Source organism: Oreochromis niloticus, linkage group LG18 (assembly GCF_001858045.2).
Source record: "Oreochromis niloticus isolate F11D_XX linkage group LG18, O_niloticus_UMD_NMBU, whole genome shotgun sequence".
Taxonomy (NCBI): domain Eukaryota; kingdom Metazoa; phylum Chordata; class Actinopteri; order Cichliformes; family Cichlidae; genus Oreochromis; species Oreochromis niloticus.
The window spans coordinates 25,390,759-25,417,899 of NC_031982.2; the positions used below are offsets into that span (position 1 = coordinate 25,390,759).

At 39.9% G+C, this 27,141-nt stretch overlaps 1 protein-coding gene and 1 long non-coding RNA gene across 2 annotated transcripts in view; one reads left to right on the forward strand and one right to left on the reverse strand.

The window, feature by feature from the left end:
* Positions 1–477: 477 nt before the first annotated feature.
* ak5 (adenylate kinase 5) overlaps positions 478–27,141 on the reverse strand; it is a 114,121-nt gene continuing 87,457 nt past the window's right edge. Inside the window, exons 11-14 of the mRNA XM_003448503.5 lie at positions 26,630–26,793; positions 6,689–6,805; positions 6,141–6,335; positions 478–1,218 (exon numbers count right to left, since the gene is read on the reverse strand). Coding sequence (XP_003448551.1) covers positions 1,150–1,218; positions 6,141–6,335; positions 6,689–6,805; positions 26,630–26,793 — 545 coding nt within the window. The 3' untranslated portion in view covers positions 478–1,149. The remainder of the gene's footprint in view (positions 1,219–6,140; positions 6,336–6,688; positions 6,806–26,629; positions 26,794–27,141) is intronic.
* On the forward strand, positions 6,828–11,521 carry LOC112842774 (uncharacterized). Its single transcript, XR_003214794.1, has 2 exons — positions 6,828–8,890; positions 9,141–11,521. It is a non-coding gene; the product is annotated as an uncharacterized LOC112842774 (long non-coding RNA).

The window sequence follows — 27,141 nt, forward strand, 5'->3', positions numbered from 1 at the left end:
GGACTTATAACTATATTTCAATAGGTTTTGCGGCTTCTACTGATAAAGACCTCCACCATGGCCATTCATACTACACCAAAGTAATTAAATAACAATTAAATCACAACAGGTGCTCAGTAAAAAGTAACAGGATATTTTCTGTGAATGAACAGAAACTTTTCCTGAAATTTTACACATGTATTTCTTACCATTTAAATTCAATTTTCTTTCATTTACAGCTGCATTTCTTTATCATGTTAAAAAACTAAACATGTTCTGTTAAAATTGGGTTCCTTTTTCTTATGTTTAGATATCTCAGAGATTAAATTTGTAGTTAAACTTTATCCTGACAGAAAGGGGAATTTCACCTGTCTTGATCTCTTAAACTTAACACTTAATTGTCTTTTTGTTGTGATGCTCTCACCAGCAGATGGCGCTGTCAGCCCAGCTTTGATGCTGTACGCTACACACCACACCAAAGGACACACTCAGAAATGCTCCATTTAGCAAATGCACTGGCTTTATTGAATGTTAAATACCAAAACACGCACCTGTACGATGAGCTTGGAAACATACAAATGCAGTAATCTTAATACTCTTTATTTGCTTCTGTTTTTTTTTTCCTTTTTAAATTTAATGCACAAAGGGCAGTTAAGCTTAACTTTTAACTCTTGCATGCTTGTTACAATAAGAAGCAAGGTGCTGTGCGTGAGAGCATGAGCACACACTGACATTTCCACTTTGTAGCATGGCAGGGGAACCTTGCTCAGCTCCTCTGGTGGGAAGGTGGCGAGATTTCACTTCCAGCATGCTCTCAGTCACAGCAGGGACTGCTATTTTTCTCAGTACAGTTATCTGCCTTGGTGTGGCAGTTGGCAGCATATATTGAGGTTGATTTAACAGAGAGAGAGAGAGAAGAGGGGATGGGGGGTGGGGGTGCATTTTTGTGAAGCAGAATGTGACAACCAGGCGCTTTGTCAGTGTCAAAAAGCAGAGAGAGGTTTCACTGATTGCAGGTGAGACATGCATACCACTGGAGTTCAATGAGTCTGGCGCAGGTGTGAGGTTATGTGAGTGAGTCTCCTTGGGGTGACGGCAGAGAGAAAGAGAGAAGGTCTTCTTAGATGGGCCCTCCTGGACTGCAGAGTTTGGGCTGTGAAGGTGTAGGTATCAGAACCCGGACTCCATCGAGTGGCAGATCTGGGCGAACACTTGGTCCGGCGACCTCTCGGCATTAATCTGCAGACGGACACAAAGCGGCTGAAAACGAGGCCTTTTCTCAAACCATCAGCAAGCCCACGTGCAGTGGAGGACAGCAGCCTGTTGCAGTGCGAGCTCACAGCAGACTGATGACCTCATTACCTGATGTGGCATTTAAGCCCCCACCCACACACACACACCTGATGTGGCATTTAAAAGTTCAAACAGTAAATTTATTAAAGGAGCAGATCAACCCCGAAAGGAACGCGTGTGATTTTCTAATCGCTCTCATGTCAGTGGAAACATCAGAGAGGCGAGTAAAACTTCACAGCGAGTTAGTCCTTCCCTGCATCACTGACCTTAAACACAACATATTTCAACATCTTGTCCATCTCAGGTGAAAGTGTATAGTCATTTTTTTTAAAGATTGTTCTTCTGTGAGTGGTCTGGATTTGGAAACATCTGACTTCTCTTGAAAATAAAGGAACTAAAAAGCACCGAGGGCACCACAAAACGAGCAAAAAAGTAAAAAACTCAGCGTCAGCGTCGTCATTAGAAGTTTCATGTTCAAGCTATTTTCTTTCTACCAAACTACACCCGCCAAACATATCACAGCGGGTGTAGTTTGGTAGAATGTGTTGAAGTGTGTGTCTACCTAAAGATGACAGGTTTTTGACAGGATGACAGGATGTGAACATTAATGGCTTCCCCCTCGGCTGAGCTGCAATGTCCTTCTCTCGGCTAGCAGAAAGAAAATAGTTCGTACGTGGAACTGTGCTCCGAGCACCATGAGACGAGTGCAATTTATTTCAGTTATACTCAGGAGAAGGCAGACATCTCCACAGCTCTGCAGCGGAGAATTAGAGCTCCTCTGGAAATGCAAAACTGCCTCCAGTCTACGTGACTTTTTAGTCGTTTTCTCCACTGAAAAACTTTCCATCTATCAGAGAGAAGAGGCTCATGACATTGTGACAGGATGTAAACAGTAGCTGCACACTTCCTTTGGTTGGCGGGGGTAGTTCGGTACAAACACAATATATTTCCTACATGAAACTACTTGCAAATAAGTTTGTACCTTTTTTTGAGTAACTGGGAGACATTGGTGTGAGTGTTTCTTTTGTATTTTGAGCAGAGCAAGGTGAGTGACATCTGGTTTTATCATATCTAAGAGAAGATGGACGTGTCCATGGTCGATGCCTTCAAAAACGGGCAGCTCACACCTAAAACAATCCAGACGCAGGATGTCAAACTTACTTTAGCTCATGGCTCAATTTGATCTAAAAAAGGCCAGAGCAGAAAAACAATCCAAAAAATAAGCATCATCAAAAAAACGTTCACCATCTTTGCCTATGTCCACAAAGGCTGTAGTCAACAGGATTTATGAAGATCTTCTTATTGCATCCACTCTGTGTTCCACATGATATAATTAGTCCTTTTTGGCTGCTTAAAATATCCTTATAGAACTGTTATGTTGTATTTTTTTTTTGTAATTTCTGCTTTTTACCTGGATAAATAAAGGATTTATAAAAATAAACTGGCAAAAACTGATTTCAGCTTCTATCCCTCTGACAGGAATGCTGTTTCCCCCACAAGCTGACTTGATATTATTCATAATACAGATGCTCGAGACATTATAGGCCAACATGTCATTTACAACAGTTTAAATACTGGTAATCATATTTGGCAAGTGAAAGAAAAATCTGTTTTTGGCACACCTTAAACTATTTTTAAGGATTATTGTTAATCCCTAAAATAGGGCCATCCTGGGTGTCGCTGGTTAACGACCTGCAACTAAGTCATTAGAAAATGAATGATGCTGAAAATGAAAATACTCACAAACCAGTGGGTGACCTTGGTAAATATATGCATCGTTTATACTGCCTATAGGACAAACATTTATTTAAAGAACAGGATCTTTAAAGAAAAGTCCGGTCAGCTCCTATAAACAATGAAAAAGTCTTATCCATTTCCTGTGGTGGGAAAAAAATCCAAAGTTGTTATTTTGTGCAAAAATGTAATTAAAATGTGTTTATTTGAAATGAATTTGGATACCTGAGACTCAGACTAATGAATCTTTTGCAGCACAGCAGTGAAATCACGTGACGGTGGGCCAGACTGCCCAGCGCCCCGACCCTGGACACAGCTCACCTAAACGGAGAGCAGCTAGCACCTTTTACCTGCTGTGACAAACCAGACCGCCTGCTGTGAAAAAGGTCCATCAGCTCCCCTGTTTCTGTGTATCCAGGTGTCATCACTGATTATCTTTCACCAGCTGGGTTTTGTCCAACTTGTCATTGGCTAATTCAAATCTTGGCGAACAAATCAAGTGGCAGAGCTCTCTACGAGCAAAGCAAATGCAAGGCTTTTCCAAAACTGCCAATGCCAATTAACTGAAACTAAATCAGAACCGAGCAGCAGGAGGAATGGGAAGAAGAGCTGGAAGACGGACATCAACACGATGTCGCAGTGGAACGGAAAGTTGATTAAAAGGATTTGGTTAGGTCACACTAAACAGAGTTAATCATTACTTCCCAGTGTAAAGCATCCAAATAGAAACACTGATGCCTGCTAACACAGACTCTGGAGCATGTTTTATGTATTTGCCAAAAATATGTAAATGAGAATTGTAAGGACTCACACTGAACGACCTTAACACAATATTGTTTTGAAACGTAGACCATCTTCAACTATTTTTAGTTAAAACATTTCTGCATTTTTATTAGGAAGCAGTAAGAGGTCAGACAAAATCTGAATACAATTCACTCTTAAAACAAAGGCTCGCCTATTTGTTCTTCTTCTCTATGACCCTTTCAGCTGTTGGTGTTTTGAGACATTTGAGTAGAAACGTGAATATTATTTATTTACTATTTAAAGCATGCAGACTGCAAACACACATTTTCCACACAGGATTATAGGACTTAGCTGCAACAGAGTTAGCTTCTTGTTTTACGTCACTTTTTAAAAAACGTATAAATTTTATTTATTGTAAATTCTATTGTGCGTTGTTTCTCTTTCCCCATCTTTCACTATTATTTCTTTTTCTCTTTTTATTTAATATGTATTTTTCTATGTTACGCTGTCTTCTGAGGTTGCAGATTTAGACAGAAGCTTGTTGTTCTCGTAGATTTGTTTCCCCTCTGTTGGCCATTAGAAAGAATGCAGGTTTAAGACACTTAAGGCTTTTTCTTCACTTTTCTTTTTAGACTTTTATATTAGAGTGCGTGGTTCAAACATTCGCCTAACAAGCAAACAAAAAAAATCCTTGCTTCGATTCTGGGAGGAGAAACACATCCCTTTCCATATGTAAGCAACCAAAAGCAGCTTCTATATACACATGCAATCTATACAACTAGTTAGGATAGATCAGGTGACCCTGAACCCTCCCTTAGGCTTCAGCCCGCTGGGGGACTTCATGTGACACACACATTCTCACCTGTTTTCACTCCCTCTGTGTTTACACACCACAGCAGCATGTCTAGTTTGTGTTTTGTGCTGTCTCCCTGTGCTCTCTGTCTCTTCTCTCCTCCCTTTACTCTATTCTTTCACTCCCAACCGGCTGCAGCAGATGGCTGCTCCCCCCTGAGCCTCGTTCTGGTTTTTCTTTCTGTTCTCTGTTTTTAGTTTTGGTCCTTGTTACCGTCTCTGTTTCCTGCAGTTCTACCTTGGGACACTGCAGCGGATGGATTGAGATTATACTGCTGCAGTTTTATGCTCATTTCAGCTGAGTTTTTCATTGCACAGAAAGATGACTTTGTGGATCTTGTCTCACATAAATTACGTAAAACAAAATCAGCACCAACTGGAAGATGGATGCAGATTTGGGCGGGGGTCCAGGGCTTCTTCTCCAGGAAATTGTGAAGCAAAACACATAACTTAAGCCCCGTTTACCTTTGTGATGGAAATTTTTGGAATAAAAACAAACAAACAAAAATGGTGATTAAGAATTGCCCTGGCGTTTTCTTATTTATCCCTTTGGATCTTTTATGTTTGTACTGGGGAAGGCAAATGAACATGTGCCAAAAATGGCACCTACCCCTAGGAACTGGCAGAATAATTAAAACATAACTGCCTCAGTGCACACATAAAATGGAAATCTTTGTAAAGACAAAACACCTCTGAGTCAAACACTTCAGATGAGAGAGGACAAACTATTTACACAATCTTTGCTTTTATTTAATGTTTTTTAAGCATAATTTAACAACAACTAAATTAAAGTAAACGTGAATGAATTAGTACACAAAACACAGAATAAATTATATTATAAGACGTAAAAGCCTTCAGTAAACATGAAGGTTGGAAAGTCTGTTTAGATAATGTAGTCCGCATCTAATTGTTGGGTTCTGTTTCCAGCGTCATTAATACAGCACCCAATAAATTTCAGTATAAAATTCAATACTCTGGGATGGCACCGTTAAAACGAAGCACATTATTATGCTATTCACATATAAATAATTTTGAATAATAATGCCTAATAGTACAAACCACTGTTACTTCTGACTAATGCAGTCTTTTGATCTAAGACAGGCATGTCTCTGGTAAACTATGTTTTCCTTTGTTTTCCTCCTCTAAGATCACAGAGGCTGGCATGCTTGTATTTTAAAAACAATCCTCATGATTATTATTTATGCAGCATGTCAAATCTGAGCTGGTTGTATTGAATAATACAGTAAAGTTGCAAATTCCAGTCATGCAGGACGGTTAGACTCACATATGAGAGATAATGAAGTGATTATTGGGAACTCTTCGGCTGCTTTTCTGTGAGTGAGAACATCCCGGCAGACGATTTCCTTTTAAAGATAAAAGAGCGCTGGGAGATGTTTGAAGGACATCTAAATGTAAATGGATTTCCAGCCTAGACAAAGTGGATTTAAACTCTAATTTGAGAGGTGATCTGTTCCTTTAAGGAAAGTAACTCTGAAATTGAACCTCTAACCCTTCCAGAGTTGGCTTCCTAATCTTACCGTGTGCAGAAGCCTCTTGTGTTCATAGTGAGCTGCCACCGCCTGGGTGTCGCTGCAGAAGCTCTCCACCCTCCTGTGCAGGACGCTCTCTCTGTCTGGGGCGGCTTGGAAGCCGGATCTCCCGCGACACTGCAGGCGATTGGACATGGTGTCGGCTGAGCAGTTCAGCAGGAGCACTGCGCTGGGTTCCCCCATCTGACACACACAACGGGTGCAGTTAGAAGTTAAAAGCAGGAACTTCCCTTTAACTACATTAGTCTGCAGGCCAGCCTTCATCCTGAATGATCCGCAGTCCACATTTTTATGTGCATTCATTCTGATCACTTCTTTCCTATTTTCAAATCTTGTTTTCATACCCCCTTTGTACTCGTATGTTAACACTGAATCAGACTTAATTAGCATTCGTCACAGTGACGTGCGACTCTTGTGACTCCTTCACTTTGCTCAGACCGAACTTTTTGTGCATACACCACGACTCATGGCCCCTTCTTTTATTCATGCTTCTGACCACATCCCCGCTGTCTACTCCATCAGCTTTGTGCTCTGACCTTCGCTTCGTACTCCTCCGCCTGTCTCAAGTCTCTGGGGAAGCCGCTGATCACGAGACCTTTTCCCTGCCGTACTGACGACACCACCGCGTCACACAGGAGCTCCAGCAGTGTGTCCTGCAGATAGCGCGCACACACACACACGTGCACACACACACACGCGCGCACACACACACACACACACACACACACACACACACACACACACACACACACACACAAAGAATGATTTACCATTTATTAATGCTTAATATATAACCAGAAAAGGGCATATATATTCCCTGCATATTTTATAACTCAGTATATTGAAGTGTAATGTGCAGTACACATCTCCAGGGCATCCCAAAATGATATGAAGGGGGTTAATATTTTATTAATGAATCAATTGTTCACTTTAGAAAATTTTAGAATATTGTAAAATAAACGTTCCAAGAGCCTCTGTTTTTTTTTTTTGTTTAAAAAAATCCACCAAATTCAATAAAGAAGAGAAAAAATGCAAATCTTACTTTTCAGATGCTAAATCTAAAGCCATGTTTGACACAAAGTATGATGAGATATTGCTATCATTAGTTAAAATATTCTTTGGCACACATTAAAAGAAAATGCTACATGGACGAGGAGTCAGTGGCAGATGTGAGACATGGAAAAACTGGGTGCAGATATGATGAGAAGCACTGGAAAAATATGGAAAAATAAAAAGACTTCATCAGGAGCTGCTTGTTTTTCCCCCTACCAGCCCCTTTGTGGGTTAATCAGCCATGTATGAATGCAGGCCTGATTACAATAAGAGTAATATCATTCAAGAATACACACTGTCCCTGTGGCGCCGCTCCCTGGCCACTGGTGCCAATATGCAGGGCACTGACCAAATAACAGAAATCAAAAAATACAATGTAAAAATGACGGCAGAGCCAAACCAACACCTGTCAAAATATAAGAAAAAATTATATTTAGGAAGGAGGAATGGTTTGTATTTGATTTTGCAGGTACATGCCCATTTAATCACCTCTGTTAAAAGTATTAGCATAAAACACAAGGCCACTCTTTTTAGATAGCTGTCTATTGTTCAGACTCCATCCCTGAGAATCGATTTCGTTCTTTTTAAACGTTCACTTAAAAGTTGGATATGTAATTGAAATCTTTCCAAACACTACAAAAATGGAATTTTCATGTTACTAATGCAAATTAATTGAAAGGAATTTCATGGATTCTTAGCAAAACCACAGATTTCTTTTCAAACCTAAATCTTAACTTGAAAGTTAACTAAAAGACTCAATTTCATATAAATCATAAAATAATATTATTTATAAGGTCTGATTTATTATTGGGTCTCACATTATAAGTACTGTGTCTCAGTAAAAGTATATATTATAAGTTCAAGCTATGTATTGAATTTGGAGCTAGGACAGCAGGCGAGACTCATGTGATGCAGTACTGAGCTGCCAGTCATTTCTTTATAATCTGTGTCTAAGGAGTCAGACTATCTGGTGATTTTCTAAAAATAACCTTGAGCAATGGTTTTCGAGGCTTTCAAAATTTCTTTGGATATTGGTTGCTTTTTTTAAAAACTCATTTTCAGACTAGTCTTTGTCCATCCATCCATCCATCTGGATGCAAGATCTGTAACTATCCCAGCTGGCAGGGTCCTGCAGGTTTTAGATATGTCCTTGATCCAACGCAGCTTATTTAGATGGCTAAATTACCTCCTCGAAGTTTTCTAGAGGCCTGGTAATGAACTAATCATTTGATTCAGGTGTGTTGACCCAGGGTGAGATCTAAAACCTGCAGGACACCGGCCCTCGAGGCCTGGAGTTGCCCACCCCTGCTCTACTCTCTATACCAGGGGTGTCCAACTCCAGTCCTCGAGAGCTACTGTCCTGCAGCTTTTAGATGCATCCCTACTCCAAAACAGCTGAATCAGATGTTTGGATTACCTCTTCAAGATGCCATCAAGTTTGGCAAAGGCCTGATAAAAAGCCATTCATTTGATTCAGGTGTGTCAGAACAAGGACTATCTAAAAGCTGCAGGACAATAGCTCTCGAGGACTGGAATCGAACACCCCTGCTTTATACCCACAGCGGCTGAGTGGGTTGTATACCAAATTGGAGGTCCATGGTTTGATCTCCAGCTCCTCCAGCCTGCACGTTGAAGTATCCTTGCCAATATCCTGAACCAAGTGCTGCCCCTTGTTCGAGAAAGAGGTTAGACTTTGTGTACAAGGTAGAAAGGTGCTGTATATACTAGTCCATTTACCATATGCTCAAAACACCGTGGTGACTCTTCATGGTTTGAGGATGTCAGTGGTGTTGGGCGATCTTGTAAAACTGATGAAATTATGAATGTAGAAAAGTACCGTCGCATTTTGATCCAATAATGCAACACCATCTGGAAAACATCTGGTTGGCAACGGCTGAATGTTTCAGCACGACAATGATCTCAAACCCATTCCAGGACCAGTGAAAGCATACCTGGATATACACAAAGGAAAACTATCGCAGACCTCAACACAGCCTGGAACTCAACATTATTGAAGTAGTGTGGGATCATCTTCACTGAGAATGGAACAAAAGTCAGCCAACATCCAAAGAAGAGCTTTGATGTTCTTCAAGAACCCTGGGGAACTATTCCTGAAGACTACTTAAATAAACTTGCTGGAAAGTGTTTCTAAGAGGCTATGCTGAGGACTAAAGGTGGTCATACCAAATATGGACTTTCAAGCTTGTTATAGTTGTGCAATCTCTAATTTGCCTTATATCATACATTTACATGCATGTTTGCAAATGTTTTAATATACCTCTACACCTGCTTCTCTCTCTTTTTTTTTTTTTTTTTTTTTTTTTTTTTTTAACCAAATATTAAAGAAAGGGAGGTGGCTAAAGACTTTTGACTCTATTCAATGGAATATAAATCAAACACGCCCTCTTCAATGAGCTGCTAGTGTTAGCTTAGGCTGTAGCATTGTTATCATGCTGTTTCAGGAAGACGTTGTGGAAGAAATAAGACTGCATTGTTTCTTCTTTCACTGGAGACGCTTCTGGTGGCTGTTCATCATATTAGTTTCAGCCACTTCAATCTTGAAGTCAAATTAGCTTGGAGCTAAATTGGTGCAACACGTCCCAGTAGCCCATCTCTGACATGCAGTATCACCGCATCACTTCATAAAAGGTAAGTGTTTGTTGCATCTTCACTCCGTTCAGTAGATGATTGCAGGGGATTATTGCTCTTCAGCGAGTGCTAGTGGTTATTCTCCTAGGCTTTGCTGTCAGTCTTGCCGTAGAAGCTTATTAGTTCTGAGGCCATGTGATTAGTTTGTCTGTTTATTAGCAGGGCTGTTGAAGAAGTCATTGATGGATTTTACTAGATGTGAGGCTTGGCCCAACCTAGAAGGGCATCTTGGAAGAATTGTTTGCCACTGTGAGATGTCTTGGTGTTCAAACACACCAGCTAGCCCTCTGGATCAAATCATGCTTAGTGTGGAGGGAATTTTCACTTTGTTAGAGGGCATGGGAGTGACAAGAGTAAAAAACCTTACGATAACGTCATTGTTGATCAGAGTATTTTGGACTCAATTCATCTATTTTAGAAAAGCTGTCATAGGTAAAAGAAACAGTATAAGGAAATTAAGGCATTACAAAAGTGTTCCTGCATAAAATATAATGGGGATCATAAATATAACTTTTGTAAAAAAGAAATATGTGGTTACAACTCTCTCATTTTATTCCCTAATAGCTCGGTCCCTTCAGGATAATATTATTGATTGCCGTTCTTTCTCAGTTCAGATTTGGGTCTGTGCTTAAGAGTTATGTTGTAAATTGGCCTCAGACACATTTTTCTATGATTATTTCAGTGTATTATTGGGTTTTTTCTCTACCCAGTTCATAGTCAGATAAGCACTGGCGATATCATTCAAGGTTGGTTCATGGAACAACATTTATCTGCAGCTTATCGGCTCTATATTTCTTTTCTAAAGTGGAGAGAGTGATCGATTGTAACATGGTGAAGTTAAAGTATAGTTAACTTGACTTTGATCATTGTATTAGATGGATTGTTGTGTTCAAGTGTCTCACCCCACTAGACAGCACGTTCGTTTTCCTTTTTATTTTTCATTCACCCGCCACATTTTTAGGTACACTTCTTCTTGTTAACGACTGCTCCTTAATATAAAATATCTAACAGTGACTTACATGGCAGCAACTCGGTGCATTTAATCACATAGACATGGTCAAGACAACCTGATGAAGTGATCTGAGCACCAGAATGGGGAAGAATGAAGATATAAGTGACTGTGTCAGTTACTGGTTGCAGATGGGCTAATCTGAGCATTTTAGATACTGCTGCTCTTCTGGGATTTTACTGGCTCACTGCTTTGCTGATATTAGAAGTTAGAGGAGAATGGTCAAACTAGTTTGAGCCCATAGGAAGGCAACAGTAACTCAACCACTTGTTAGAAGAGCATCCCTGAAAGACCACATTAGCTCCCTATTTGGATGGTAGGATCGGAATTTGGCATAAACAGCATGAATTGCCTTGTATCAATGATATCAATGGTTCAGGCTGCTGGTCATTGTGTAATACTGTGGGGAATACACTGTAGCTTACTTGAGCGTTGTTACTGACCATGTACCCATCTTCTGATGGCGGCTTCAAGCAGGATAATACATCACAAAGTTCAAATCTCTACGCAGCTACCCAATCTCGGTCCAAAAAACACTTTTGGGATGAACATGTGACCATGCATATGCAGCTGACAAATGTTCTGCACCTGTCTGATGCTAAAAACACTGAGAAATGTATTAGCAAGGTGTACCTAATAAAGTGTCCGGTAGTATGTATATATTGTGTTATATTTATATTTGATTAACATATTTCACAAACTAGTTACCATTCAGTGCACTGCTTAACTCTGCGTCACAGATGATGCTACTTTGCTACATGTACTGCAAACAGTACTGAGTACTGTAAACAACAGAGCCAGAGATCCTGTGCAAACAAACCTTTTTTGACACCATTCATGAATTACATGAAGCGTTTTATGTTCTACAAAAACAAAAAACAAGCAAAGCAATTTCATAAATAAGAATATCAGAAAAAATCCACATTGAACCTATATATCTGTAATAGGACAATATTGTCCAATTTAAAAGCTGCCATTATGACTGTTCCTAATCACCCAATCCAACAGCATCACAAACTGAAGCCTATAAAATAACAATAATACCTAATCAACTGTAATAGCATCGATAAAGTGAAAATTTATTCCAGCAATTGATGCTATCGTAGATCCTCCACATTACAGGTAATGGATCAGCTGAGGATGGTGTAAATGGCTTGTACATGTGAATTTAATACTACTGCAAAGACATTTACCCTTCTGTTCTTGTGCGATATCTGTCATCATTTCACTTAATGTTCATTAGTTGGGATAGATGAAAAACATGCATCAAATAGGCTGATCTGGGCAGGTAACCTGTGTTAATGTTTTAAAGGCTTTTTTGCCATAAGAGGGGGAAATAGCTAAGTGTGCTAACAGCTCTGCAGTTGTTAATGATTTTAAAATTATTCTGACCGTTTTTCACCATCTCACTATATTGAAAACGACCCAGAACTATTGATTTCAAGTTAAAACCTCCTCTTCGCCCAGATAACATTCTGCCATCAAAGGTCAGCTGCCAGATGCTCCCGTCAATAACTGTCTGAGCATCAGGATTAACATTTCGTTACCAAAAAATTAAAAGTCTGTGGGAGAGATAAGACCGATATTGTTTGTTTTCTTCTGACTTTTTCCTGATTTGGTGATCTTAAGGCTTCCTGAGGAAAAACTTACAGGAAGGAAGAGGGGAGATCGTAGCTGTAGTTTATGTCTTCAGATGACATGACATTGACAGCAGCGAGATATGCTCCACTAGGCAACCTGGACTGAAACCCTGAGCTGCCCACAGATGCAATAAATCATGAGCAGCAGCCACATCCACAGGAAAACAAGTGCTCCTCAACTTCTGGTAGTTTAACACAATAAATAAGAAGCAGTTTTTCAGCTGAGAGTGAATCTGTCAGTCACTAAACCTCTGCACATAAAATCCCCACTGTCACAGTCATACTTTCTGTTTGGGCAGGCTGTGAGGGCCCCAACGGTTTTTAGTTTTTAAATCATAAAATATATCTCAGGTATGAGTAAGGCTTTTACTTTAAAGCTTCAAAAAACTTAGAAGAAAATAAATTGTGAATTATTGTTTAAAACGGCAAAATCAGAGTGAGTTTATATTACATATGTCTTTTTAAAAAAAACTTAAGTGTATTCAGTATTAATTTTCTTTCTGCATGTTTATGTGAGTTTTTTGCAGTGTTATATCAAAATGAAAAATATATCCCTGTTTTTAATAACCAGTGGATTTTCCTCGAATTCAGCTTCTATAGAGCTGAAAAGTGCAATCAATGGCCAGCAGGGGGTCACTCTCCCCAAGTCCTATTGTATGGAAATGTTATGGCCCCTGGCCTTGGAAGAAGAAAGCCAGCCTTTCTTCAAGCAGATTCGGGTGTGGCAACCCCCACAGACGATTGGCTGCCTGGGAACCCGTGGTTACCACCAGGGGAAGTCTATTGGACCAGCTGAGGGATGCCAGACCAATCAGCGACTGATTGGGCACACCTGCGTCTTTAAAAGAAGAACATTCATTCAGGGGCTGCTGCTTTGCAGTGAGTGTGCAGCCTGCCCCGTATGTGAGCCTTGTTTGCAAGATCTCAGTGCATTCCTGAGCGTGTAGTTTTGTATTTAAATGAACAGAAAATGACCACTCTTGCATCTGCTGTTCTTGCTGATGAGTATGTGCTTACCCATAAATCACCATTCATTGTCAGTGAGAAGCCATGTGTTAGCTCTGTGCAACAGCCCCACATGACTAAAGCGTCTGGTTCGAAGGAAAATCGTCAGTGTTTTTATAGTCACAAACCTGGACATGTCATCGCTGACTGTTTAGCCCTAAAACGGGAAACGCAGTTAAATTCCCAACAGACTAAAGGTGTTGGTTTTGTGCAAGCAGTGTCCCGCAGTGAGGTCCTTGGTTGTGGTGCTAAGATGCCTGACCCTTGTTTTGAACCTTTCATTTCTGATGGCTTGGTACCACTAACAGCTAATCGAACTGATGTCAAACCAATACCCATTTTGAGGGAGACTAGAGGCTCCCAGACTGTCATCTTCTCTGGGATCTTACCTTTCTCAACTGAAAGTACCTGTGGTTTTAATTCTGCTCTCCTCCCAGGCCAGTTCACCGGGTTTACGTAAAATCAGAACTCGCTACAGAGTTTTTCCCTGTTTTTGTTTGCACAGCCTTACCAGTAGATGGTGTGGCCATGTTAATGGGGAATGATATTGCTGGAGGTTTCTTGCTTCCAAATCTGGAGGTTTTAGACAATCCTCTAAATCAGACGACCCCAGACTTTTCTGTGAACTCTGGGCTGTATCCGGCCTGTGTGGTTACCTGTGCACAATCAGGTAAAGATGCTGACATTTCACTCTCTGATTCTGGGCTGATGTCCTCATTTTCTAAGGAGGGTAATGTGCAAACAATGTTCTGCCCGATCCATTCTTGAAGAACGCAACCCTTCAAATGACCAGCAAACACTTGTCCTCAGTCCAACAAGCTGACGAAACATTATGAAATTGTTTCAATCGTGTGGTAAGTGCTGATCAAGCCACTAAAGAACAACAAGCCTATTTTGTAGAACATGACATCTTAATGCGTCAGTGGTCTCCATCAGGTGCGGAAAGTGCAGACTGGAGTAAAGTTAAACAGATCATTATGCCAACCGTATATAGACATAAGCACCTGTCTCTTGCCCATGAAAGTCTAGACACTTGGGTATCACAAAAACATGCCAGCTTTTGTTAAAGCACTTCTTTTGGCCTAGTATGAAACGATATGTTTCAAAGTTTTGTCGCAGTTGTCATGTGTGCTAGATTGCTGGTAAACCAAATCTGGTGATGCCCCACTGTGTCCTATTCCTGTAGTGGATTAGCCATTTGTCCAAGTCATAGTGGACTTTGTTGGACAACTACCTAGAACAAAGTCAGGAAATCAATATCTGCTCACCGTCATGTGTGCTGCTACACGTTTCCCTGAGGCCATTCCATTACATAAAATTACAGCAAGGTCGGTTGTTACAGCGCTAAAAAAGTTCTTTTCTGTGTTTGGCCTGCTGATGGTCATACAAACTGATCAAGGTCCAAACTGACAGTCAAAGGTGTTTAAAAACGTAGCTAAATCCCTGAATATTAAACATGTTGTGTCCTCTGCTTACCATCCAGAGTCCCAAGGTGCATTGGAACGATGGCATCAGACCCTAAAGGCAATGCTACGCAAGTACTGCCTAGAGGCTGAAAGGACTTGGGATGAGGGGATCCCATGTGCTCTTTGCTGCTCGTGAAGTTGTTCAGGAGTCCCTCTGTTTTAGTCCAGCTGAACTAGTATTTGGCCACACGCCTCATGGGCCACTTAAAGCTCTGAAAGAGGAATGTTTGATTCCTGAAGAGCTCCAAAACAAGTGTGACAAAGTATATGCAAAACTTTTGTGAACGTTTGAGTCAGGCCAACGCTCTGGCTAAAAAGGATCTCGCTGTTTCACAGCAGAACACGAGGCTTTTATAGACGTACTTATACTTGCTAATGATCAGTTAATCAAGTGCATTTGATTAGCAGCACCTGGCTGATACTTGCTCTCTTAAATCCTATAGAAGCTGCGAGGATGTACTTCATTTTTTCACAGCACTGCATAGAGTTCTATGAAAACTTTCTTTTTTACATGACCATGGATAGGAGCTTCAAAATACCTCCTCAAATAGATTGCTGGAATAAGATGGTGAGACCTGATATTAGACTTTGGTATTTCACAGAGAAATGCATGTTCTGTGTTTCCAGGCAACAGTACAGTAACACTTTACCAAGGCAAACTCTCCCTGTGTCGTCACTCACCATTGCACCACACACGACAGCGTTTTATCTCACTTTGAGATAAAACTCCAGTGTGGGTGATTTTGTGTTACAACGGCTTTTTGTAATGTTTTCGGTTGTAAACCTGGAGAGGTGCACTTCAGTAATCCCAGGGTGGGATTATTCATCCTGCTTTAAATCACCATTTCTCTCTCTCATAACAGTCTCTCACATGGCATTAAAAAAGCATTTCACAGTGCTCATGTTGGAGAACACATGGGACATGACCTTAATGTGCAGTAAGAAGCTTAGACAGCAGAGCTTTGCTTGAAAGCCATTGGGTTTCTCCACCGAGTAGACAGAAAGTTAAAGCAAATCTGTGCGTGGGTGTCTTTATATGGCATTTTAATCTTGGCTGAAAAGCCTCAGTGTTTCTGATTCTTTGGAGTTTGTGCTTTTCTGTTGTTTTTGTTCTTTTTCAGGGGGCAGAGAAGGATAAAAATAGCACAAGGAAGTCCATTGCAATCAGCAAAAACAGACCTTGCCGGTTACTTTTCATAGAATACAGATAAGCATAGACTGGCCCCCCTCTTTTATCCTCTGGAAAAACTATTGTTATAATTTCTTTCCAAAAATGTGTCCCTACTTGCCAGATATTCAACAGTCATCAATAGAAAGTTTTCTAAGGGCTATTTATTTAGCAGAAAACAGTGAAAATTCAAGCAAAATCCCATTCATCTCCATTGATCCTAGACCTGAAACAGTTAGTCAGAGACAGGTGTGTGGTTTCCCCCCCCTCCCCCCCACGTCGGAAATCAATAGACAGTCTCAAAGCTCTTGTTTACTTTCTGCGACCTCCGGGTCCAGCTCCTTTCTCACACTGTGTCATTTCCTGCTGTTCTCATTACTAGAGCTGCTGGAACAAGAAAAGCACTTTACTTTTTGTGGTGGTAATTACAGGAACCAGAAAATATTGGCGACTCCTGAAAAGAGTCAGTGATTGGCATAAGCAGAGATTTTCTGCAGGTCAAAACTTTCTCTGAGAGGATGATAATTAAATTCACATCAATAATATTCTCTTACTTTAGGCAATTACGGTCATTTTGGATCAGTAGGAGGGCAGATTTCGGTAAAATCAGTAGTATATTTGCCATGAATTCTTCTTAACACAGCAAAAATGTCTTCACATAATAGAACTTAAGAACTATGTCTTGTAACCGTGAATGCTTGTTTTTAATTTATGCTTTAATCAGTTGTGGAAAACATTAAGGGCTGGTTTTCTGTGTGACTGCACAGTTTCACAGAATTATCTTTTTTGGCATATAATTATGTAGTTTGATCAAATGGTTTACTGCTTACTGTATAAAATGTCTGAAAACTAAAATATGTGTGCAATAATTTAGTGCCGAAAATGATGTATTTCTCCATTTTAATAGGATATTCTGTTTGTAATCTCAAACCCAATGAACCAACCTGCCAACTTATCAACCAACCAACCCACCCACCACATAACCCGCCAACTTATCAACCAACCAACCCACCCACCACATAACCCGCCAATTTATCAACCAACCAACCCACCCACCCAACAACCAGCAAGCAACCAAATGAACTGTATAACCCACCAAGCAAGCAACCAATAAGTTTTACAATGTGAGATTATTTGTTGTTTTAGTGCTTAAAGGTATAAAAATCTAAAAACAGAGCAGTAGAGCACTACTACATCTTCTTTTGATTTCACTTCAAAACTCAAATTGAGGCTGATTAGTTTATACTAAATCATTAAAAATGGGATATACATACTTGGTTTTATTTCTGGAAAGGGGTCAATAATTTCAGCTGGCCTGTGATATTTTCATAATCGCAAGGAGTAAAGTGCACATGTACTGGGCTATTTTCATCGACGAGAACAACCCATCAAGCCCCAGGCTATGTCTTTTATTTCCATTTCCAAATTCAGCGAGTAACAGCTGCAAAGCTGTAAGGCCAAAGTGAACAACATTGGACTCTAAGGATACAGGATGTTTTAGAGTATTTTGAAGCAAAATAAAGTCTCCTTGTCCTTTAGGCCAGAATGAGTCTAAAGAACTCCAAGGGAACATTAATACTTGAGCTTAATAGAAATTGTGAATTAGAAGGTAAATCACAGCCTTGTAGCGAAGAATGTTTGGCTTTGATGTTATTTAATTTTGAGCTGAAGCCAAACAAATGCTACACCCATTTTTAATCATAATAGTAGCAGGTGGCCTGATCCTGGTAGAGAGACCTCCAGGGTGTTGATGGGTTAAATGCACATTTAGTACTCAGATGTGTTTCTCTGGCATCAACATAGATTTATTTTGATTTGAGCCTCCGGTCTTTATGTCCATGATGATCCACGACACAGGTTGGGACATTGTTTGAAGTTTATCACATGTGAACTCATCAGTGAGTTTCTGGGAGGTCTATGTCTGGGTAGAGTGTGCAGGACACCGGACAACCACTTGCAAGCTGGGTGTTCACAGGACTATTACCTGCGCTTTTCTCAAAATTGGTGCAATCAGACATCAGATGGGCTTTACACTAGGGAGCTGGCAGGTTAAAGTGCATGTCTGAAAATGGCTACAGTGTAATTCAGTCACTAATTGCATTTGTTTTTAACAGTTTGAGACAATAGTGGGGCTCTAAAGCACAGATGAATAGGATATAACTGGATTTAGATGCACAACCTTTCATGGGATTTCTTTCAGTTGAGAAAAAAATAGAAACATGCAGACCGTTTTCTTCAGATGATTAATTAACAGGCTGTGTTTGAAGGCTGTGGTGACATAAACGTAAACACCAGAGCTCAGTAATTCCTCCATGGACAGATTAAGGTTGAAAATCCTCCGCTGTGTGTTTTGACAAACTGCGAGCAGACACCACTTTACCAGGCGGAGTGAAAGGACACGCTTCAGCAATACATTCCAGTGCAAGTTTGTGACTCATTCTGATCAAAAGCACACGCAAGTTGAACACACATGCTTACAGCTCTGTGTGTGTGTGTGTGTGTGTGTGTGTGTGTGTGTGTGTGTGTGTGTGACGGACAGGATGCGTTTTAATGTGAAATGTCACACACTTGCGGCGCAGTTCAATTAAAAAGTTTTCTGACAACCACCAGCTTATTACTGATCATTAATTATGACCAGCAGCAAAATGCATCACGGCTCATAATCTCTGCAGCTGTAATGAGGGATGTGGATGCTGGAAATGAAGCCTGTAAGTTAAAGCTATTTGTCACTTCTACCTGCTACTTTTGTAATGTGATTTAAGTCTCATTTGCATTAGCATGTTGTTGTTTGTCCTTTAGCTTAGACTCTGCTTCAGAGAAGACAGTAGTCATGAAAGACCAGGAGCTTCTGTGAAACTCAGGGGGGAAAAAAAAAAAAACACTGAAGACTTCTCATGTGACCTTTTTTAACCTTTTGACGTTTTCTCTCTTTTTTGCATATCCTGCTCATTGTGGTGAACGCTGCTTGCTTTCCTGTTTAAGACAACTTTTCAATTTGTCAGCATTCTACCGACATGTGGCGTAATCACCGCCAGGCTATGTGCTGTTGGCAAAAGAGTTAGGCTAAGTATTAACTGACTAAAAACTTTCATCCTACACAACGATTGAGAAAGTGTGGTTTCCAGCTCTGGAGGTACTGCAGGAGGGCCATGAAGTTGTTTGAAAGGGAGAAATCAAAGATTTTTAGCTCAAAATTGCCATTAAATATTAATATAAAAGAAGCAAGCAAAGCCACAGGATGCAAAAATTATTCATTAGTCTTTCGTTTCTGACCTGTTTACAGTCTGCACATGTTTTATAGCTCCTCTGTAAAAGGTTAAGTGAACTAAATGAGCAGTTAAGGCTGTTGTTTTTAACAATCAAAAGGAATCAGTGAAAAACATCATCACTAGGTCTAGTTAAGGGCTTAAGCTGACTGCAGAAGACTTTCTGATACCATAAACGTACTCTCTGGAATTTGGAAATAATTATGAATGATGATGGGTGCATTTCCTCAAATTAGAATAATTGTACTTCTATTTGTGTAACATGTCTTTTTCTGTTAGCTGTAGGAAATGTTTCAGAGGTGGGTTGTCCAGATATTTAAAAAAAACCCCGAACAGTTATTGCGCAGAATCACTTTTTCTGTATTTAGACAAGGAGGCATCTTGTTCCCCACGGTTAATCTTTTGAAATGACAATTTGTGCACACACATATAAGAAACATAAACCATGCCAGGCTGAAATTATTAATTAAAGAGGAGTATTTTTACATGACTCAAAACATGCATCGAGGGGAGCTTAATCACTTCCTCAATCCTCTGTGGATAATCTACATGAGTGCCTCACTCAAAAGAGAGAAAAATACACATCCTTCCCACAGCTGTCACAGATGTATAAGCAACTACAGCAGCTTAAGAAGCAGCTGTGAGACCTGATTTATATTTAGACTGCTTCTCTCCTATAGATCTGTCTGAGCTAACTTCAGCAGTTTCATTATCTAGACCATCACGTTATCCTTTAGATCTTTTCCCTACTTGGCTGAATAAGGATTAACACTTCCAGTGTGTTTCAGCACCTTGTTGAATCTATGACACAAAGGATTAAGTTGTGCAGGCAGAAAAAGGGGGTCCAACTCAGTACTAGCAAGGCATACTTAAAAATTGGCTGCAGAGTGTATCTGTTATAATGGCACCCAGCACACATCCTCTGCTCTCAGCTGCAAAAGTCTTCTTGCTGGGCTGTGAGGCCACATCAACTGAATTAAAATGTTCTGCACTGCTTCTAGCACATACATGAGTATGAGTATTTCAGAGTTTCTTACTGGGAAAAAGAACAGTATCACAAATGCTGTATTTATTATTGAAAGAAGCTTACTATTTCTAATAAAGTTTTATTTGGATTTGGCGCTTTAATATCTGTGCAACCACTCGATTTGTTTTAAAGAATATTATTTGCCTCGTATTGTATTATCTGCCTTGAGGACCTGTAAATAAAATATGGGCTTAGATCATCTGTCACCCTTTTGGGCTACATTTCTGAGAGTCTAGAAAATAGAATCTGAAAAGAGCCCCTTAAAAAAACGATGCTAGAAAAACATAGTACAAAGTACACTATGGTGCCAAAAGTATTCGCTCGTCTACCTTCACACATGACTGAACTTGAGTTCTTAATCCATAGGGTTGGACTGTTGTTCCAGAATCACATTTGTGAGGTCAGACATTGGACGAGAAGGCCTAGCCACTCTAATTCATCCCAAAGGTGTTTTGTGCGGTTGGGGTCAGGACTCTGTGCAAGCCAGTCAAGTTCTTCCACACCAAACTCACTCATCTATGTCAATGTGGACCTTGTTTGTGCACAATCAATGTTGGAACAGGAAAGAGGCATCTCCAAACTGTTCCCGCAAAGTTAGGAGCATGAAAATGTCCAAAATGTGTTGGTATGTGGAAGAATGAAGAGTTCCTTCCAATGGAACTAAGATGCTGAGCCCAACTCCTGAATAACAACCCCACATCATATACGGAAGAAAATGTTACTTTGAACTTAAAAAAATATTCTAATTTGTTACAGCTAAATTTATTAGTTTTACTCAGAGTATAATTCTGATTTGATTTAAAATAAATAAAAAAATATTTATTTTTCCAGAATCATAAATGTAAATTGAAGAAAAATTAAAAAGGTTATTTCAAAGACCTTAAACCTTTTTTTCCACTTTGGTAGAACTTGTTGTTGTTTTTTTTTAACAGTGGCAGAACATACACAAACTTTTCTCTGTACTTTTGCTACAGTTATATTATGTTCTATTATTTAAATTATGGTTCTTGTATTTGGAAAACCAACAGTTCAGCGGGGACCTGACAACAGTGTCACCTTCACAAAGTTTCTCTCTGAGGCACTTTTATCTGAGACGGTATCGTGTTTTTTTTTTTTTTTTTTTTTTTTTTTTTTTTTCTTAGACCTTTTAGTCTGATGCCATTTAGTCAGAAGTAGGGCTGCCACGATTAGTCGACTAGTCACGATTACGTCGACTATTAAAATCGTCGACGACTAATTTAATAGTCGACGCGTCGTTTGAAGCTTTGTAAGATCCCAAAAGACGCAGGAATAAGTAGTAGTATTTAAGAGTGTAATAACGGACTGAAACAGAAGATGGCAGCACGTACAAGGATGCCAGCTGCCGTTAAACCCCGAAGAAGAAGAAACTGTGTTCCAGAATTCATAGCGCGGCCCAGCGCAGTTGTCAACAATGGCGGCAGCTAGTTAGTTTTAATATTACAATTATTATTCTTTCTGGGTCACAAAATAAACGTTTAACATATTTTCAGGTGTACATTTTACGTCCAATGGATGCATGATCTGATTAGTCGACTAATCGCAAAAATAATCGGTGACTAGTCGACTATCAAAATAATCGTTTATGGCAGCCCTAGTCAGAAGTGTGATAAGTTTTTAAATGAAAGGGGATGCTTTTTTTTTTTTTTTTTGTTCATGATCTGATGTCTGACGATGTTTTCCTGAGATTTGCAGATGTACACATGGGAGTCTGTAATGACTCGCTCTACAGAAAGCTGGTAACCATGCACACTATGTGCCTCAGCATCTGCTGACCCTGCTCTGTGATTGTACGTGGCCTACCTCTTTGTGGCTGAGTTGCTGTTGTTCCTATCACTTCCTCTTTGTCGTAATGCCACTAACAGTTGACCGTAGAATATTTATTAGTGAGAAAATTCCACGACTGGACTTGCTGCACAGGTGGCATCCTATCACGGTACCACGCTGGAATGCATTGAACTCCTGAGAGCGATTTCTTTCACAAATATTTGTAGAAACAGTCTGCTTGCCTAGGGACTTGATTTTATACACTTGTGGCCAGGGAAGTTATTAGAACACTTGAATTCAATGATTTGGATGTGTGAGTGATTATGTTTGGCAATATAATGCATCTGGCCCTGAATACCTTTAGAAAGTGTTGAGTTACTCTGGGTGGGGTCCACAATCACACATAATAAAACATGCCTTGATAGTATCAGTATTGTTTGAGTGCCTGCATTTCTTTTATAAACTAACAACAGACTATCCAGTGCCTACATGAATAATGCCTGAGGTTGTCTCTCTGTCCCAGTCAGCGTGTTTTTCAGTACATAATTTACCATGTCTGCACAGCCTGTCAGTGAGTTTCTGTTTCCATCTCTGAAACAAGCTCAGACAGACGTTTCACCATTATGAAATCTCCAATAAAGCCCTTTTTTAGTGCTTTTCAATATAAAATTTTAACATTAGTCCTCCCTTCACTGTTTATTTAATTATACCTTCTGCAGGAAAAACATGTTACGTAATACATGAGTATTTTCTCAGCCTGTAAGCTGCGGTGTAGTCAAGTAACTGCAAGTACATTTTTAGCATTTTCTAGATAAACTACTTCACTCCCAGGCTTTATAAAATGATAATCTATACAGCCGTGTTGTCAGATGATTATTTTTTGGATCTGCTTTTTGCTCGGTGCTTATTCCTGTCAGAGGCCGACACTTGTCCTCCCACAGTGTACCTGTCAGTCAAAAGTGTGGTTAGTGGTTGTCTGACATCTTTGACTGTCACTTCCGCTGCTGTGGCATTTTGCAGTTGCTTCTTGTACTGAATATCCTGTTCTTACATTTATTCCAAATAAGCCACTAACAGATATAATCCTCAGGTGTCATTAAAATGTACTGCTTCATAATTGAAGGGGAAAAAAAACATTTCCCTGAAAAATAGGCACACTGTGTTCTTATAGTTTGGTACGTCTGATACTCATTTTCATTCTGCTTTTCTGCAATATGGCACTACTTCGAGAAAGGCATCAGAAAATAAAGAAAAGACATGAATTTTTATTACAGATAGGAGTGCGCGATGTGCTATCATTCCAACGGCGTCAAACACTGCTGTTGTGTGATATGCAGCTGATTTTTTTTTCAAAATTATGCACAGGATATTGTTTGGTGTCCGTGTCGGGATATTGGTCCTTTTTTATAGAGCCACACAGACAGATGGTGGTGGTTTTATCTGTCTGAGCGTTTGAAGTCCTTTAATATTGTAATACTGATTTTGATTCTGTCTTTTTACATTTGCCTGATTTTCCTAGTAGCACGTCTCCGTTGTGTGACCCTGTGTTTTGATTCATAAAGTCATTATTATCCTTTTATGTTAACTTTTAGTTTTATTGTTCAGGGTCTTGTCTAGTTGTGGATGCACTTTATTTTATTTACTGTTTTAGTTAAGTTTAGTTTAACTTTCAGGCGTTCTGTTTCCTCCTCTCTCCGTCTATTTTGTGTCTTTCATTTGTGTCTTCTCCCTGTTCAGTCATGTGTAATGCTTTGCTCCAAGTGATTTTTGGATTGTTGTTTATATATTACCAAAAAACAAATGCAGGACCTTCTTGCGTCCTGTATTTGGGTCCTCATTCTTAAGCTCCACATACTGTGACACTTTAGCCCTGCACATAAAAGAATGACCTTTAAATCTGAGATAGAGGGACAGTTACAAAAGTCAACAACTGGACTCATTGTTTGTCAATCTGAAGCCAGTGTTGCTTTATTTAATTTGCTCATTATAACGTTAGCTAGTTTAAAATTGGAGAAGAGTGAACAGCCGGATTGGTGCCACGTCTGCAGTGATGGAGGTGCTCTGTTGGTCTATTGTGGTAAAAATGAGCTGGGCATGAAGGCAAAGCGGTCCATTTGCTGTTCACTATATGCGCCTCCCCTCACCTGTGGCAAGAAGCTGTGGATAGTGACCGAAAGAATAGGATCAACAACACAAGAGGTGCAAATGAGCTTTCTCAGAAGGATGTCTGGGCTCAGCCTTAGAGATCATGCCAGGAGCTTAGTCAACTAGTACAGCAGCTACTCTACTGGACTGAAAAGAGCCTGTTGAGGTGATGTGGGGATCTAACTAGGGCAACTCCTGGACGCCTATTAGCTGAAGTGTTTCAAGCATCTCCAACTGGGAGGATACACTGGGGCATCCGCAGAACATGCTGGGGAGATTATGTCTCTCAGCTAGCTTAGCAATACTGTGGCAACCCCTGGAAGAGCTGAATGAGGTGGAGAGGGAGTGTGGGCATTTCAGCTTTGACTGAAGACCCAGATAAGCACTAGAAAATGGAAACAGGGCAGGGTTGTCCATGGTGGGCTTGGTAAGATTTTATATAGGTCTCAAGTGTGACAAACATGAAAGCACTACTGTATTAGTACATGTCATATGTTCACAGATTCAGCTCTGCTGTTAACGCCAGAAATTCAAACTAAACCTTTCTGACAAATACAGCTGGCATCATGAAATGTAACCCTGAGCGACACAGCAGACCCTCTACAAACAGCAACAAAACACTTTTATATGATGCATTTTTCCTGTCTGCCCTTCAATCATACGTTGGCTGTCTCAGATGTATTTATAAAATGCAGTGAAAAGATATTTGCCCTCTTCTTGATTTTAGTTTTTTCCACATTTGTTACTCAAAAATGTTTCAGCTCACCAAACAAAATTCAATATTAGACAAAGTGATGATTTTATTTATTAAGGGAGGAAATCTATCCAAACCTGCCTCACAAAGCCATTTCTAAGGCTTTGGGACTGTGAACCACAGTGAGAGTCATTATCCACAAATGGAGAAAGCTTGGAACAGCGGTGAAGCTTCCCACGTGTGGCCAGCCTACCAAAATTACTCCATCAATGACTCATCCAGGAGGTCACAAAAGAACAAAAAACAACATCTTAAGAACTGCAGGCCTTACTTTCCTCAGTTAAGGTCAGAGTTTATGATTCAATAATAAGAAAGAGACTGGGGAAAAAAAGAACTGAAAGGCTCGTTTCATACTTTCCAAAAAACATCTTGACGATCCTCAAGAGTTTTGGGGAAATACTCTGTAGACTAACCAGACAAAAGCTGAACTTTTCAATTCAACTTTCCATAAAAAGAATATCACACCAACATTTAAACATAATGGTGGTAGTGTGATTGTCTGTCACCGCTTTGCTGCTTCAGGACGACTTGCTGTAATTGATGAAACCATGAATTCTGTCCTCTACCAGATAATCCTGAAGAACAATGTTTGACCATCAGTTCATGGCCTGAAGCACAAAAGCACTTGGGTTATGCAGTAAGAGAAAATTCACAATAAGTCCACCTCTGAATGACTCAAAAAATTCAAACAAAATCAGGTTTCTGCAGTGGCCTGACAAATCCAATTGCAATGCTTTGGCATGACCTTAAACTGGACGATTTTGGTTGAAAACACTGAAAGAATTCTTCAAAGAAAGGTGGACTAAAATGTCTCCACACTGATGTGAAAGATGCATGCCAGTTATGAACCAATTGATTGCAGTTTTTGCTGCCAACGGTGGCACAACCAGTTATTAGGTTTATTTAGGTGAGTGAAAATTACTTTTTCAATCTTTCTGAATAAATAAAATCATAATTTAAAAACTGCTTTTTCTATTTACACAGGTTATTTTTGTCTAATATTAAAAACTGCTTGATGATCTGAAAAATGTAAGTGTGACAGTTATGCAAAAATACTGGTAATGCTTCCCCTCAGCCTCTATCAAACACACATGTGGTATCAATTTCAAAATCCTGAGGTCAAGAGCACTGAGGTTCAAACTCATCCAAGACTTTTAGTAGATGCACCTATGATATCAATTTAAAGCTCCTACGTCACCTTATTCTTGAGTTATTGCATTCAAAACCTTTTGAATTCAGTAAGGGGACAAATACTTTCTTTTACTTGCACTGCAGATGAGTTGAATCTAGTTTTACCCTTATCCTAAACGGTTACGGTTAATTAAACTCTTTATACGTCCAAATTTTCAATCAGACAACAGTTATGGAGTATTTATTGTGCTAATAATGCAAAATGTGACTTTTACAAATGAAAACAATGTAAAGTCAAATCAGTGTATAATTCTAGGCTTTGTGAGCTTCAGTAATCCCCTCATTATTTGCTTGTTTCACTCTGGACTGCCACACTGACCTCAGGCAACTGTTCTCCTCTCTCGAGTGCGTCCCGCAGGTAGCGCCCCCTATCGCTGTTAGACTGCAGCTCGCTGCAGAGCAGGTCACCCAGCGTGACGCGACGCAGGCCGAACCGCTCCTCCATCCGCTCACACTGCAGAGCCTTACCTGAGCCTGGACCACCTGAGACACACAGAGAGAGAGAGAGAGAGAGAAACAAGCGGAAATAAGGCCATATCCTCGCAGTCAAGTGATCACTGAGACTAACCTCCTGTGAGAAGAGGATGACGAGGAGGAAATTGAAAGATGACAGAAGAATATGAAGGAGGGAGATGATAGGAAATGGACAATAAGTGTTTGTGTGTGTGTCTGAAAGGAGGTACAGTTAAAGAACAAAGAGAAAACAATAACAACAGACTAGATAAACAGATAAATAATAAATTAAATTTATTAAGAAGGAAAATGGAAGGTAAAATTATTTCTGCATTTTTCTGTGAAGTCCTCTAGGAGCTGTTTTCACTGACTTTGCTG